General features: G+C 37.7%; 1 protein-coding gene across 2 annotated transcripts in view; it reads right to left on the bottom strand.

Annotated features, from left to right (window-relative positions):
- The window catches only part of SH3D19 (SH3 domain containing 19), a 186,871-nt gene that overhangs the window by 95,057 nt on the left and 78,698 nt on the right, over nt 1-13,116 (bottom strand). For both annotated transcript variants that reach the window (XM_042983776.1, XM_042983777.1), the window contains exon 2: nt 12-51. In XM_042983776.1, the coding sequence (XP_042839710.1) occupies nt 12-51 (40 nt within the window). The remainder of the gene's footprint in view (nt 1-11; nt 52-13,116) is intronic.

The following is a 13,116-nucleotide window of genomic DNA, read 5'->3' as shown; positions in this document are numbered from 1 at the left end:
TAAACTCATACCTTGAAGAACGATGCTCTGGTTTATTTCGTTCGTTGCAATCTGTAAAGAAAGAAGACAGTTACATGTCAAAATGCTCTTCAGAAGCCCTGGAAAAAAAGTTCTTAAATATCAGCTGCTACACCATTAGATTTCACAAAGCACTGTTCAAAGGTTGCTGTGTCTTCCCCTGTATAAGGCTCTTCATCAGAGTTGAGAGGATCTTACAGAAGAGGTACAAAGGATACAAAGATAGGCATGTAAAATTTTTATGGTTGGTTAAAATCATCTACTTGGAAAGTATATCATTACATGTATTATTTCATTTCCAAAGATCTTTGCTGTGAAAGAAAAAAAACCCCAAAACAAAGATCTTTGCTGTTTTAAACACTTTGCTAAAATCCAAACAAATTTAGCTAAGGAAAGAAAGTAAGGAAACTGAAAAGCCACAGATTACTCAGCTCAAAAAAATCATTCCATGAATCATGGTTGGCAAAAGCTTCCAACAGGATGGGGAGGGGAAAAAAAATGAGCAGTCAGCTACAGCAACATCTGCAAACATACTGAGACCCATACAGCCTCATTCTTAACTCTCTATTGCCCAAAACTGTTCAGAAGTTGGATTTCAAGGTCTCACTGATAATTAGGTCTGATGTGCTATAGAGGGCAGTGATTCTCAACTAGGGGCAATTTCACTCCTCCTCCCCCAGGGGACACTTGACAATGCCTGGAGACATTTTTGGTTGTCACAACTGAGTAAGAGGGAGCTACTGGTATCTAGTGGATAGAGAAACCAAGGATGCGGTTAAACATCCTACAATGCACCCTACAGCAAAGAATTATCTCACCCAAAATGTCAATAGTGCTGAGGGTGAGACACTTTGCTATAAGGTAATTGACAAGAGCATGGCTGCTTGAAGTTTTCAAAAGTGTCTCTTGGGACTCTGTAAAATGTTGTTAATCCACTGAAGACTATTATATACAAGAGAGAGAACTACAAAATCCACAGGTTGTCTTTTTTTTTTTACTCCAAGTAACAATTTTTTTTCAGTACATGCTTAAAAATAAAGGGAAAAGGTCTCAGTGTTAAGGAAAAACTAACAACAGAAAGCAATGTATAAGCCACAATAAAACCCTATGCAATGACTTTTTAAAAATCTCATGCAATGTTATCAAAATATAGTTTTCCAAAGTATCTTCTGAATTAATACTAACAATATAGAATTTAATGGAAAAACAAAGATTAGACAGGAACTCTTTTACTCCCCCCTATGCTCGTGGAGCAGCATAAAGATTTATAATAAAAGCATACTATAAAACTTCTAGAGAGAATTATGAAGAAAACGTATAGGATTCAGATAGTTAAATATATGTATCAATTCTTTCTGAATAGGTTCATAATGAAAACGAAATTTTTTTCAAACCAAGGCGTTAGTACACAAGAAGTATGTTTTCTGAAAGACTAACAAGTAGGAAGATTCACAATAAAACATGTTTGTTTAGATATAATGCTCTCCAAAATGCACAACGTTAATATGCTTCTGGTTCCAGTTTCTCTACACAGTGACCTAGTGTTACTGACGCTTTTAAAACTTTCGTTTTAATTTACCTTAGTTTTACACCCCCTCAAATAAAAATACCATGGTTTTTCATTTGTTGAGCACTAAAGATTTAAAGTCCTAGCAACAAAGCGCACAATTTAATCATTATTGTTTTCAATCGTTCCTCTTCAGTAATAGGCTGCTAGTTCTGCTAACAAAAGTAAAATATCTCAAAGCAAAGCTATAAACTGGATGCAGATCAGCTTTCCTCATATAAAAAAGCAACAACTCTTACCTGTGGCTAAAGATGAGCTAAAAGTCTGCCCGTAATACCATTTGATGTGGCTGTGATCCTAGTTTCATAGAGTTTATTTAGGCATGTAATAGCAAATTCCCCCCACAAGACTCCCTACTGGTACAACACAGGAGGGGAGAAACAGAGTCACAATGCAAGTAAACAAGACTCAGCACCCGAGGGCTTCCCTCCAGGGCCTGTTCTGATTGGCAGATGTGCTATGACCAATCTGCACAGCTGGAACATGTCCACTCAGGAAGTGAATGGTTCATAGCTCTCCTTCGTTCTTGGTTAAAACAGTAAAGTCTACAGTCATTTTATACTTTGTGCTCTAAGAAGATACAAATGCCTCCCCACAGTACCTCTACTGAACTAGTTGATAATCTTTTGGAAGACATTTTAAACATTCCCTCCCAAATTTACTCAGTGTTATATTCCTATGGAAATATACATACACAGTGACTATAACATGCTACTCCTAAGACCCATATATTTCAGAGTTTGAGTGTAAGGGTAAATTATCCATTACTCACAATATTCCCCATTCCCCAGCTCTTGACAATGGAAAACAAATTAAAACACATGTTCTTGTCTTTTTATTTTTTCTCAAAAGTGTGCTAATAATTCGATTTCACATTTTATCATAGCCATCTTTTATTTATTAAAAATTTTTTTTAATGTTTATTTATTTTGAGAGAGAGAGCAGGGGAGGGGCAGAGAGAGAAGGAGAGAGAGAGAATCCCAAGCAGGCCCTGAGCTATCAGCACAGAGCCTGACACAGGTTCGAACTCACAAACCGTGAGATCATAACCTGAGCTGAAATCAAGAGTCAGATGCTTAACCTACTGAGCCACCCAGGTGCCCACATAAGTTATCTTTTTGCTTGAATATACATATATGTAGTGTGTGTCTATTGTGTATTTGTGTGTCTATACAAATTTTTATATACTTACTTTGAAGCAAAGTAATTTTTATGACAGCCAAGACAATTGTGTAATCGTCAAGAAATAACATTAGTGGTGATGCTGAATTTTTGGCAAATTAATAAACGGCTATTATTTTCATCCAAAATCCAAGACTGAACAAAACAAAGCACTGAGGGAGATTCAGGATCTGGATCTTGCCAACAATAACAAAACATTCGGATAAAGTTCCCTTAAGAAAAATGAAAACAAATTCATAGCAAATATGGAAATTTCATCTTGAGTATATATAATGCTTTAAGCATATGGATTTTATTTATTTCAGATCAAATACTCTTTGGCACACATCCCCGATTTTTTCCAGAGTTTCTAATTTTTAAATAATTAGGAAAGAATATACTTGCAAAGGATTCCTGAACTTTTATATACTTAGAAATCATACATATAACTTACGAGACCAAAGTCTACCATTTATATGAAAAAAAGGAGTTATTAAAAATAAGAATGCTCTAAAATTTAGTTGCCAAATGCTGCACATTTGCTGTGGGTAATGCACTCACTCCAGGGGCCCACCATGCAGAGCATGAGGATTTAGGTCACTTAAAGTTCACCAATACACTCTCAATGTGAAAGTCAGCATGGTGGGATTGTTATGTAAAAGTCTCTTGGTTTTGTAGGTATATGTCACACACACACACACACACACACACACACACACACACACACACGGTGGGGAGGGAGAAAGAGAAAACATGCTTGCATTCCCTATTCCTACTCATCCATGTCTCCTGGTAAATAAAGCTAATTGAGGAAATGGAAGAATACCCCACAAACAGAAAGAGGCAGAAAATGAGGCAGAACTGGTGCAAAGGGTGCTGATGGCTGTATGTGTGTAAATGCTGTTGGCAGATGTAAAGGAGGCAATGGGGGAACCCATGGCACATCAAAGGGACAGAGATAAGGAGAGTGGTAGGAAGCTATCGTGGGTCGTTGACTCAGTATGAGAACTCCAGATTACCCAAATTTTCCTGCCATGATGACTTCTGATTCTAAGTAATATGGACATACATGGATTCAAAGTTTACATATTTAGGTCATATTCCACTTATGTAGAAATGGGCTCCTGTTCTGGCAGGGACAGCTTTTGGGGAATGGCTAGGCAGAGTCTACTGATGTGTAACCCATCCAGGATGATTCTGAATCTAATAACAGGACAAACACTTTGAAATGAAGATGATAAAAATGCAAATGTCATCTTTTGCTTTGTTTAAAACCATGAAGAATGGCTAACTTAGAACTTATTAGAATCCATGGTAAGACATTCAGGCTTTGAGGATTTGGCTTTGATCACTTAGCTGGATAGAAAAATCAAACCCCATTGGGTAGGGAACTCAGACTACTAACTCAAGTTGGCAGTGAAAAGTCCTAAATCATTCTTTGGAATTACTGGGAAGATTCAAACTACATGAATGAATACACACAGACATGCTCACAATATAAGTAAGAAGTGGTATAATGCAATCTGTCTTGTACCTCATACTGGAGTATTAAAATGAATATTATCTTTAAAATTAGTATTATCTATGAAAGGATTCTGAACCATACTCCCAAGTATTATTGTCAAGTTCCAGCTTGACAGTATATAGTATGTTATTATTATTTTCTAACATTTATTTATTTTTGAGAGAGAGAGAGAGAGAGAGAGAGAGAGCGAGCACAAGCAGGGGAGGGGCAGAGAAAGAGGGAGACACAGAATCCAAAGCAGGGTCCAGGCTCTGAGCTGTCAGCACTGAGCCAGACACAGGGCTCAAACTCATAAACCACGAAATCATGACCTGAGCCAAAGTTGGGACACTTAACTGACTGAGCCACCCCAGACATCGCTATATTATTTTTTTAAATCAATCAAACCTACAAAAATGCTGTGTGCCAATCAGTATTAACTAAAGGATCAACACATTCTGAAAAAGAACTCTTGCAGCAATACTATCATTACCCCTTTATTTATTAGAATAAATAAAACAATGGATCCATCCATTAGAAGATATTTATGGTTCATGAAGCTTACTTTGGTGACTCTTTAAAAGATTGTGAAAGTAGTTCCACTCAAATAGACCATGGATGGAATTGTACATATATGAGATCAGAGTTTCAGACACTTTACTAAAGTCTTTACACAGTTCTTTTATTTAGGCAAAGAAAACTACAAATATATGTCTACTTGAAAAGAAGCCAGGGTTCAATCTACAAAATTACTGACAGTAATACTTACTCATCTCCTCCTTTGGATTCCATTTCACCACCCTTGTTCAGGTATGTTTCCAAACTCATTTTCAGTCACTTTTGAGACTCCCATAGTAAATAGTATATTGTTCTTTTAAATGGTACATTTTCAATAAATACACATTTGCTGTCGTTGAACTTAAAGTTACTACTACACCAAGAAATTAAAGACCATCTTGGTGAGTTACCACTGTGGGAGAGAAATGAGGCATATTATAGAGAAGTTTACGTGACTGCTACCCACGCTTTTGTGGGTAAGTGGAAAAGTTTGGTCTACAGCACTGTCAATACTGACACCTTTCATTTTCATTGTAAAATGCCTAAACTCATTAAAATGTAGCACCTTAACCACACAGGGAAGGAGAAATTAAGAGATGGAAGGGAAGTTTTTTTCAATAAGGAGTTATGTTTCAACAAAGAAGCAGATTGTGGAATCTGCTTTCTCTTTCCCATGCCTACTGTCTTTACCTATATTTTACATTCTGATCAGCACTTGTCAGACTGATGTGTCTTGACTGGATTTTCTGGTTCTAGTCTCTTTTCCTCCATTTCAGCCATGTTACTGGCCAGACAAATCCATGCCTCAGAAAAATTATGAATTACTACATGCACAGAGTCTAAGGGGATTACATGAGATAATGACAGTGACATCCTTAGCACTGCCTGGGCAAAGTAAGCACTCAATAAATGTCAACTGCCATCATGTTGTTAAAAGGGCAACTATTTACTAGTGGTAGTGACTGGTACTGCCTTGTAGTGACTACATTAAGTTAGTCTCTAAACTTTGTTTTTCTCATCTACACAATGGGGCAGAATGTTATCCTGATGGTTTTTGTGAGGATAAATGAGCTAAAGGGTATAAAGGGTATAAAGAACTTAGTACCTGGAAGATAAACTGTATGACTCTCTTACTACTATTCTTCCTATCTTTAATGCCTAGCTCAAAAACCACCTTCATCATGAAAATGTCCCTGACTCCTATTTCTTTTCAGCATCCTTGTATTAGTTTCCTATTGCTGCTGTAACAAATTACCACAAACTTAGTGGCTTAAAACAACAAAAATTTACTATCTTATATGTAGTTCTAGTGCACAGAAGTCAAAATAGGTCTCATTAGGCTAAAAGTCAAGGTGTTTGTAGGGCCACATTCCTTCTGAGGGCTCAAACTGAGAATCTGTTTCCTTGCCTTTTCTAACTTCCTAAGATCACCTGCATTCTTTGGGTTGTGGCCCCTTCCTCCAACCATGCAGCATCTTTAAGTCTCTCTCTCTCTCACTCTGACCTCTTCTGGCTCCATTTTCCACTTTAAAGGACACGAAGGATTATACTGGGCTCACCAGGATCATCCAAAATTATCTGTTCGTCTCAAGGTCAGTTGATTAGCAACCTTAATTCCTCTTTGCCACACAATATAACAACCTCACAGGTTCCAGGGTTTAAGACATGGACATCTTTGAAGGGGCAACATTATTCTGCCTACCACATCCTACGTGAATTCTCATACTATCTAAATTGACACTTACCATGATAGTGTGTCTTATTATTTAAGGTTTTAGGCATGGGTCTATCCCCTTATCTAATCAGCATGTCTGATGAAGGCAAGACTATAAGACTGTCTTTTTTTTTTTTTTTTTTTTTTTAAAGTAAGCTCTACACCCAGTGGATACTCTTGACCCCAACATCAAGAGTAGCATGCTCTACTGACTGTATCAGCCAGGCACCCCTAACAGGACTCTAATCTCTTTTTTCTTATTTTATTTTTTATTTTTTAAAATTTACATCCAAATTAGTTAGCATATAGTGCAACAATAATTTCAGGAGTAGATTCCTTAGTGCCCCTTAAGGACTCTAATCTCTTAAACTGTTTCAGTCAGCCCTCTGTGAATGTTTGTTGATAATGATGATGTCCAATGATGCCCTGTTCTTTGGGCTATCTTTACTGGTAAAAAATGTGTCTTCCTAAATATTCCCATACATTTTTTACTTTTTATAAACATGGTAGTGATCTAAAAATCCCCTCTGCCCTATAATGAGCCACATTTGGTCTACTCTGGTCTCAATGTAGCTCTCACCAAACCAAACCAAACCAAACCAAACCACACATAGGAGAAGAAATCACAGCACATTTCAACTTGAAGGAGAATCATCTATTTAGCAACAGACTGCTACTTTAAAAGTTATTTTTTTAAATGGTTCAACTGAGGGATGCCGAGGTGGCTCAGCTGGTTAAGTGTCCTACTTTAGCTCAGGTCATGATCTCACAGTTCATGGGTTTGAGCCCTGTGTCAGGCTCTGTGCTGACAGCTCAGGGCCTGGAGCCTGCTTGATTCTGTGTCTCCCTCTCTCTCTGCCCCTCCCCTGCTCACGCTCTGTCTCTCTTTCAAAAACAAATAAACATTAAAAATGGTCCAACTGAATCATTATGATTATTGACTTTGACTCACTATTGAATCAGGCTTTTTAAGTTAGTAGTTTCAGAGATGAAAAATCAGAGCCACTGTCCCTTTTCATCCCAAGGTGCATTTGGTAGAAACTTTAGGAAGATGGACATTTTATTCAGTGCCACTCAGGTCCTGGGAGCAGGGTGACGAGTGAGCAGATATGGAATCAGGCTTAGTAACAGGGTGGCATCAACTCTCCTTGCTGTTCCCACCTCAAGCTCCCTAATGATTGTCTTAATAATTACTTTCAGACCTCTCTTTGTTATAAAATCACACCTTTTCAGCAAGTGAAACTTGTGATTCAAGAAGGGATACAAAGACCTTTTAGTTAAATATAAATTTCTATTCTCTCAACTACCAAATTAAAAATATTAGACCCATATTCAAGATACTAGGTCATTTCTAAGGGTTCTTCTAATGGAGTCATAAATTTCACCTTGAGTTAAGATGCCACAAGAAAGGTAACTTGAGAGAGTGACCCAATAACAGGCATTTCTTTCAGTGTTTCCCAAGTTATAATAACCTCTTGGTAGTCACAAAGCATATTAGTATCTTAAAGGCTCTGAGAAATCTTGCAATTAAAAAAAATTTGTTTAACACATTTCCCAAACTATTTTGAGGATGAAATGTTTCTTACAAAATCAGGCTTGGTATCTGGTCCATTGGCACACAGTGTTATCTTATCATCACCATCCACTCCCCTGGAAAACCAAAGTCCCTCACACAGAGCTTGGGTTTGGATCTCCACGGCTAGCACCACGCCTGACATGTAGATGGCACTTTTCTACTGAACTCAACTCCTACTGGTGTAGGGCCAGATCCAAAAACAAAAAAGTGTAGGAATCTCCATTCCAATCCAATCAGGTCAAGCTCTGATCTTTTAAGATTATATTAAATATGTCCTTTCTATAATCACTTCACTTATTTATCTTTGATTCTGCCATTGTTTAGGTTCATTTGTGCATCTTAGAATTACACTGTTCCACAAAGGGGAGTATACTTAGTGCCTCCAGGTATCTATTACTGGGTCATGCCTGTAAAGGGAAATCAATACATATTTCAGTATGACAACCCAAAGATTAAGTGCAGGCACTCCAGGTCAGACAAGCCTTGTTTTGAGTTTTTTGCTTCACCATTTATTACCTGAATGACTTTAGCAAGATATGTAAGCTCTGTAAGCCTCAGTATCTACATCTCTAAAAGGGAGTAAGAGTACTACCGATCTCATTAAATTGAATGAGTAAATAAAGAAATGCATATAAAGGATAGTACAAAGGAGCCTGGGTGGCTCAGCTGGGTAGGTGTCCCACTCTTGGTTTCTGCTTAAGTCATAGAACCGCTTAGGTTCTATGAGTTTGAGCCCCGCATTAGACTCTGCATTGGCAGCATTGAGCTTACTTGGGCATCTCTCTCTCTACTCTTCCCCCATCTCTCTCTCTCAAAATAAATAAAAAAACTTTAAAAGAAAAATGAAGAAGAAAAAGAAGGGGTCCCTGGGTGGCTCAGTTGGTTAAGTGTCTGAGTCTTGATGTCGGCTCAGGTTATGATCTCGCATTCTGTGGGATCAAGCCCCACGTCAGCTCTGTGCTGGCATCATGGAGCCTCTTGGGATTCTCCCTCTCTCCCCTTCCCCTGCTCATGTATGCACTTTCTCTTTCTCTCAAAAAAAAATAAACATTTAAGAAAAAAAAAAGAAGAAAATTAATAATAAAAAAAGCATAGTAAGATTGCTGACTAGGAAAGGCGCTCAATAAATGTTTACTATCATGATGATAATATCAGGGAAACAATACTCAGAGTTCATAATACTGTGAGTAGAATTATCTAAAAAGGTTAATTACCCTGTGTCCAGTATGGATTTTTTAATTCTGTAGAATTTTTTTCTTGCTTATTACTGGTCAAGAGGACAGGACTGTACTAATAAATAATTTCCAAACCCTCCCTTACCTAATCGCTCCAGCCTCTTACCCTTCTGAACCAAGGGCTAACTATAAAAAATTAATAAATCTGCACTTTCACTTTTCTTCATTTTCCCATTGCAGCTTCTGACAGAAGTGATAAATAAGCCCTAAAAGTAAGCAGCAGAAAGGAGAAAGAGAACTCAAAGGCAGACAGAGGCAGTTCCTTCAGAATGCAAACTGTGCCAACTAAGGATCACCATCCCTCCCATGCCTTGAAGTCCAGTCCATCCTGTCAGAATTAGCCCTCACAATCATTTTCTGAGCCTCAAGAACTTTAAAATAAATTTCCTCTGTAGGATTAATGAGTGATGTAAAGAAATAAACTAAATAGGTAAAATATTTATATATTTGTAATATAAATATTTATATATGTTTATAAAATTAGAGCAAATGGCATCTATATCTTAGGATAGTATGAATTTCTTTTATAAGAATCCAGAAAACAAGGATTAAAATTGTTATTTCAGGTGTCAAAGGATAGATAACATCTTTAATCACAGGTTGCTTTTTCAGCTGTTAGGGTAAAAATAAAGATTATTATTTTTTCTTTAAAGGACAAAAGGCCCATTCTTACATTCTGTTCTTCCTTTAGTTTTGATTAATTCGCAGATGCTACAACAAAGTTTTACCTTTTTACACCTGTCTCTGCAAAATGAGCAAATATCAGAAACCACTCTAACCAAGAGACTCCTTTATTTACAGGGGAGCAGGAAACAAAGGGAAGATCGCAGTATTCCAAATACTGTACGTCTCACTCTGATGTAAGATCATTTGCCTGTGCAAACTTGTCCTATACAGATAAAGGATTTTTCTGATTGAGTCCTCAAACCAATTTTTATCCACAGTGGGGCAGTCTTGGTCTCTACTATAGAATGATGAATTTTTTTCCTTTCAATCGAGAAAAGGTAAAGCCACATTCAGGCCTTGCCACATTACCTTACCTAGGAATTGAGAATGTATTCTCTGTACACCACATTGCTTGCAAATTCAAGCCCACCTGTCTCCTTCCTCTCCACTTTATTAACAAACTTCCATCCACACAAACACCTTCAAAAGGCTACTGGGACACAAGCAAGGAGAATGCCCAATTGTCTCATTATATTCTTTAACTGCAGAATGCCTCTAAAATAAGTGTCCAGTTCTGATTTTTCAGTTCTAAAAAAACACAGAACCTTTAAAAAAAAAATTTATTTTGAGAAGGGGAGGGAGAGAGAGAGAGAGAGAGAGAGAGAGCGCGCCAGAGGGAGAGAGAATCCCAAGCAGGCTCCGCACTGCCAGCACAGAGCCCAACATGGGGCTTGATACCGTGAACCGTGAGATCATGACCTGAGCCGAGATCACAAATTGCACTCCCAACCGACTGAACCACCCAGATGCCCAAGACACAGGATCTTTAAGAGGAGACCTGAGAGACATCTGCCATCTCCACTTTGAAGCCTTATTTGATTCCCCACAGGCAGAAATAATGCTTCCCCACCCCCACCACCACACAGTGCCTAGCACCTGTTGGCACTCAGCACATTTTGAATCACTTTATAATTGCCTTTATCTGTATCCTATTGCTTTCACTTTATAAGTTCCTTGAAGATAGGGCCTTTATATTCCTTGTAATGGCCAGCAGAGCACCTTACACACAGTAGGTACAACCTATCTGTCACTGAATATACTGGTATGAGTTCTCTCCAACAGCTGTGCAAATTGGAAATCAGCGGAGCTAAAATGCCACTATATTGTCTGGTGTTTCTTTTGGGGGCTGAGGGAGCAGAAGGGTGGGGTGTGTTATTAATTCGTGCAGAAGACTGTGCATTACCATGCAAAGGCTTCAAATAATTCTGATTTGAAATAAAAGCATTTTGAAGTGTGGCTTCAGAGTTGCAGTATTAGCAAACACTATATTCATGTAATGAAAAATGCGTTTAAGGGGAGGAAAAGAGCAAAGCAATTATTACAAAGAAATAGAAATACAGGAAGCTACACAGGGGATTCATCTTCAGTGGCTCCCAGGTCACAAAACACAGCTGAGATAAATACAAGAATTAGCTATCAGCATAACAACAATGACAACAATGACAGCTATTATTCGCTGAGTCTTTACTATGTTAGAGGCATTTTAATATATTCTCATTTAATCTTCATGGAACTCCCATGATGTAAGTCTTTTCCACTTTACTGATAAGAAGCAAAGTCTCAGAGAAGCTAGTTAAATAAAGAGGGAGTACAAATTTTCAAACCTGGATCTGAAGAATCCCAAGTCCCTCCGTAACAGAGGGTTGGAGGTCCCAACTCGTTTGATAAACTACAAGGGTAAAAATGTAGAAATGCTGTTCACCACAAGCCACACTTATATTTCAGTATCAGATAGTGTGTTGTTGAGACTGAACACAGGGCCTCAAATTCCTTCCAACTGTCTCTGTAGTTTTCTTCAGCTCCACAAAACAAAACACCCTCTCATAAATTCCTAAGAATATGGAAGAGTTCGCATTTGGGTGTCTTGTCTTATGACAAGATAACTACACTGGGAGAATAGCTCCATTTCACAATCTAGTGCTATCAATAATCTTCTGCTACTAACATTTAAGCTATGGGCTCAACAGAGTATGGATATAGGTATATGATGATAGGGACAATTCATTATAAAACTGAACAGATTATGAGGCAAGTTTGAATTCCGTTTGGAATACTGTTTGTTAATTCCTATACCTTCAGAGTGAAATGTTTAGAAAAGAATATAATGACCTAACATAATTATTAAATTTTTATACAACACCAATCTGGGTGCTGGTGATTTTCTTTCCAAATACAATTAGCCGCCACCTTTTAATTGCAACACAAAATCCACTCTTAATGATAGTTAACACAAACACTGAGCAGTGAGAAGGAAGAAATATAAGCTATATTAGCCACATATCAGAAATTGGCTCTTGGGGCAGCTAATGTGTCATTTATGTAAACCAGACTTTCAGATATCTTGGGTTTGCCTATCATCACTATCTAAGATTTCCACACTACTCCACACCCAGACTCAGACACATTTGAAATATGTTTGTTTGCATCATTCCTGGGTTAACCCATGCACCACAAGTGATTAAAAAATAGGTCTGAGAAACAGTGGACACTTCCATTTGGTCAGTGGATCCAGCAATAAAGACATTAAATAAAGATCCAATTCTACTTTATCAGAAACCTGAGTAAGGTATTACATCTTTTCTCCCCACGGAGCCATGAATGAAACACCTGCAGAAGCAGGTGAGATCAATCTTAGCCACCCTCAGGCTCAGTTTGATCAGGAATAGACCTCTCTGATGTACCCAGTTCTGGCCCAGAGCAAGAAGAATCAGTGATAATGCTGACTGCCTTAAGAGAATAAGAGACTGTGGAATACAATTGGAACACAAAAAAAGCTCAGTTCAACAAACTTATAATACATGTTTAGACACAATAGCAAACCATTTCTAATGCATACTTCGAGTACAGAAAGTGCAGAAGAACCTTAACATTCTTAACTATAATGTCATGAGAATTGTAAGAATCTACAAAACCTTAACAAAGATATTTGTCCAATTCCCAGACCTCTCTCAAATAACAATTTCACCAAAATCCATGTATTTCCTGTGCATATCTTTATAGCATGAGTTAACTGCATTTTCAACTTTCACTACAGTTTTATCAATCATTTGTACTGGT

This window comes from Panthera tigris, chromosome B1 (genome assembly GCF_018350195.1).
Source record: "Panthera tigris isolate Pti1 chromosome B1, P.tigris_Pti1_mat1.1, whole genome shotgun sequence".
Taxonomy (NCBI): domain Eukaryota; kingdom Metazoa; phylum Chordata; class Mammalia; order Carnivora; family Felidae; genus Panthera; species Panthera tigris.
The sequence above is the reverse complement of the archived record's forward strand: the minus strand, read 5'-3'. Positions and strand labels throughout refer to the sequence as shown.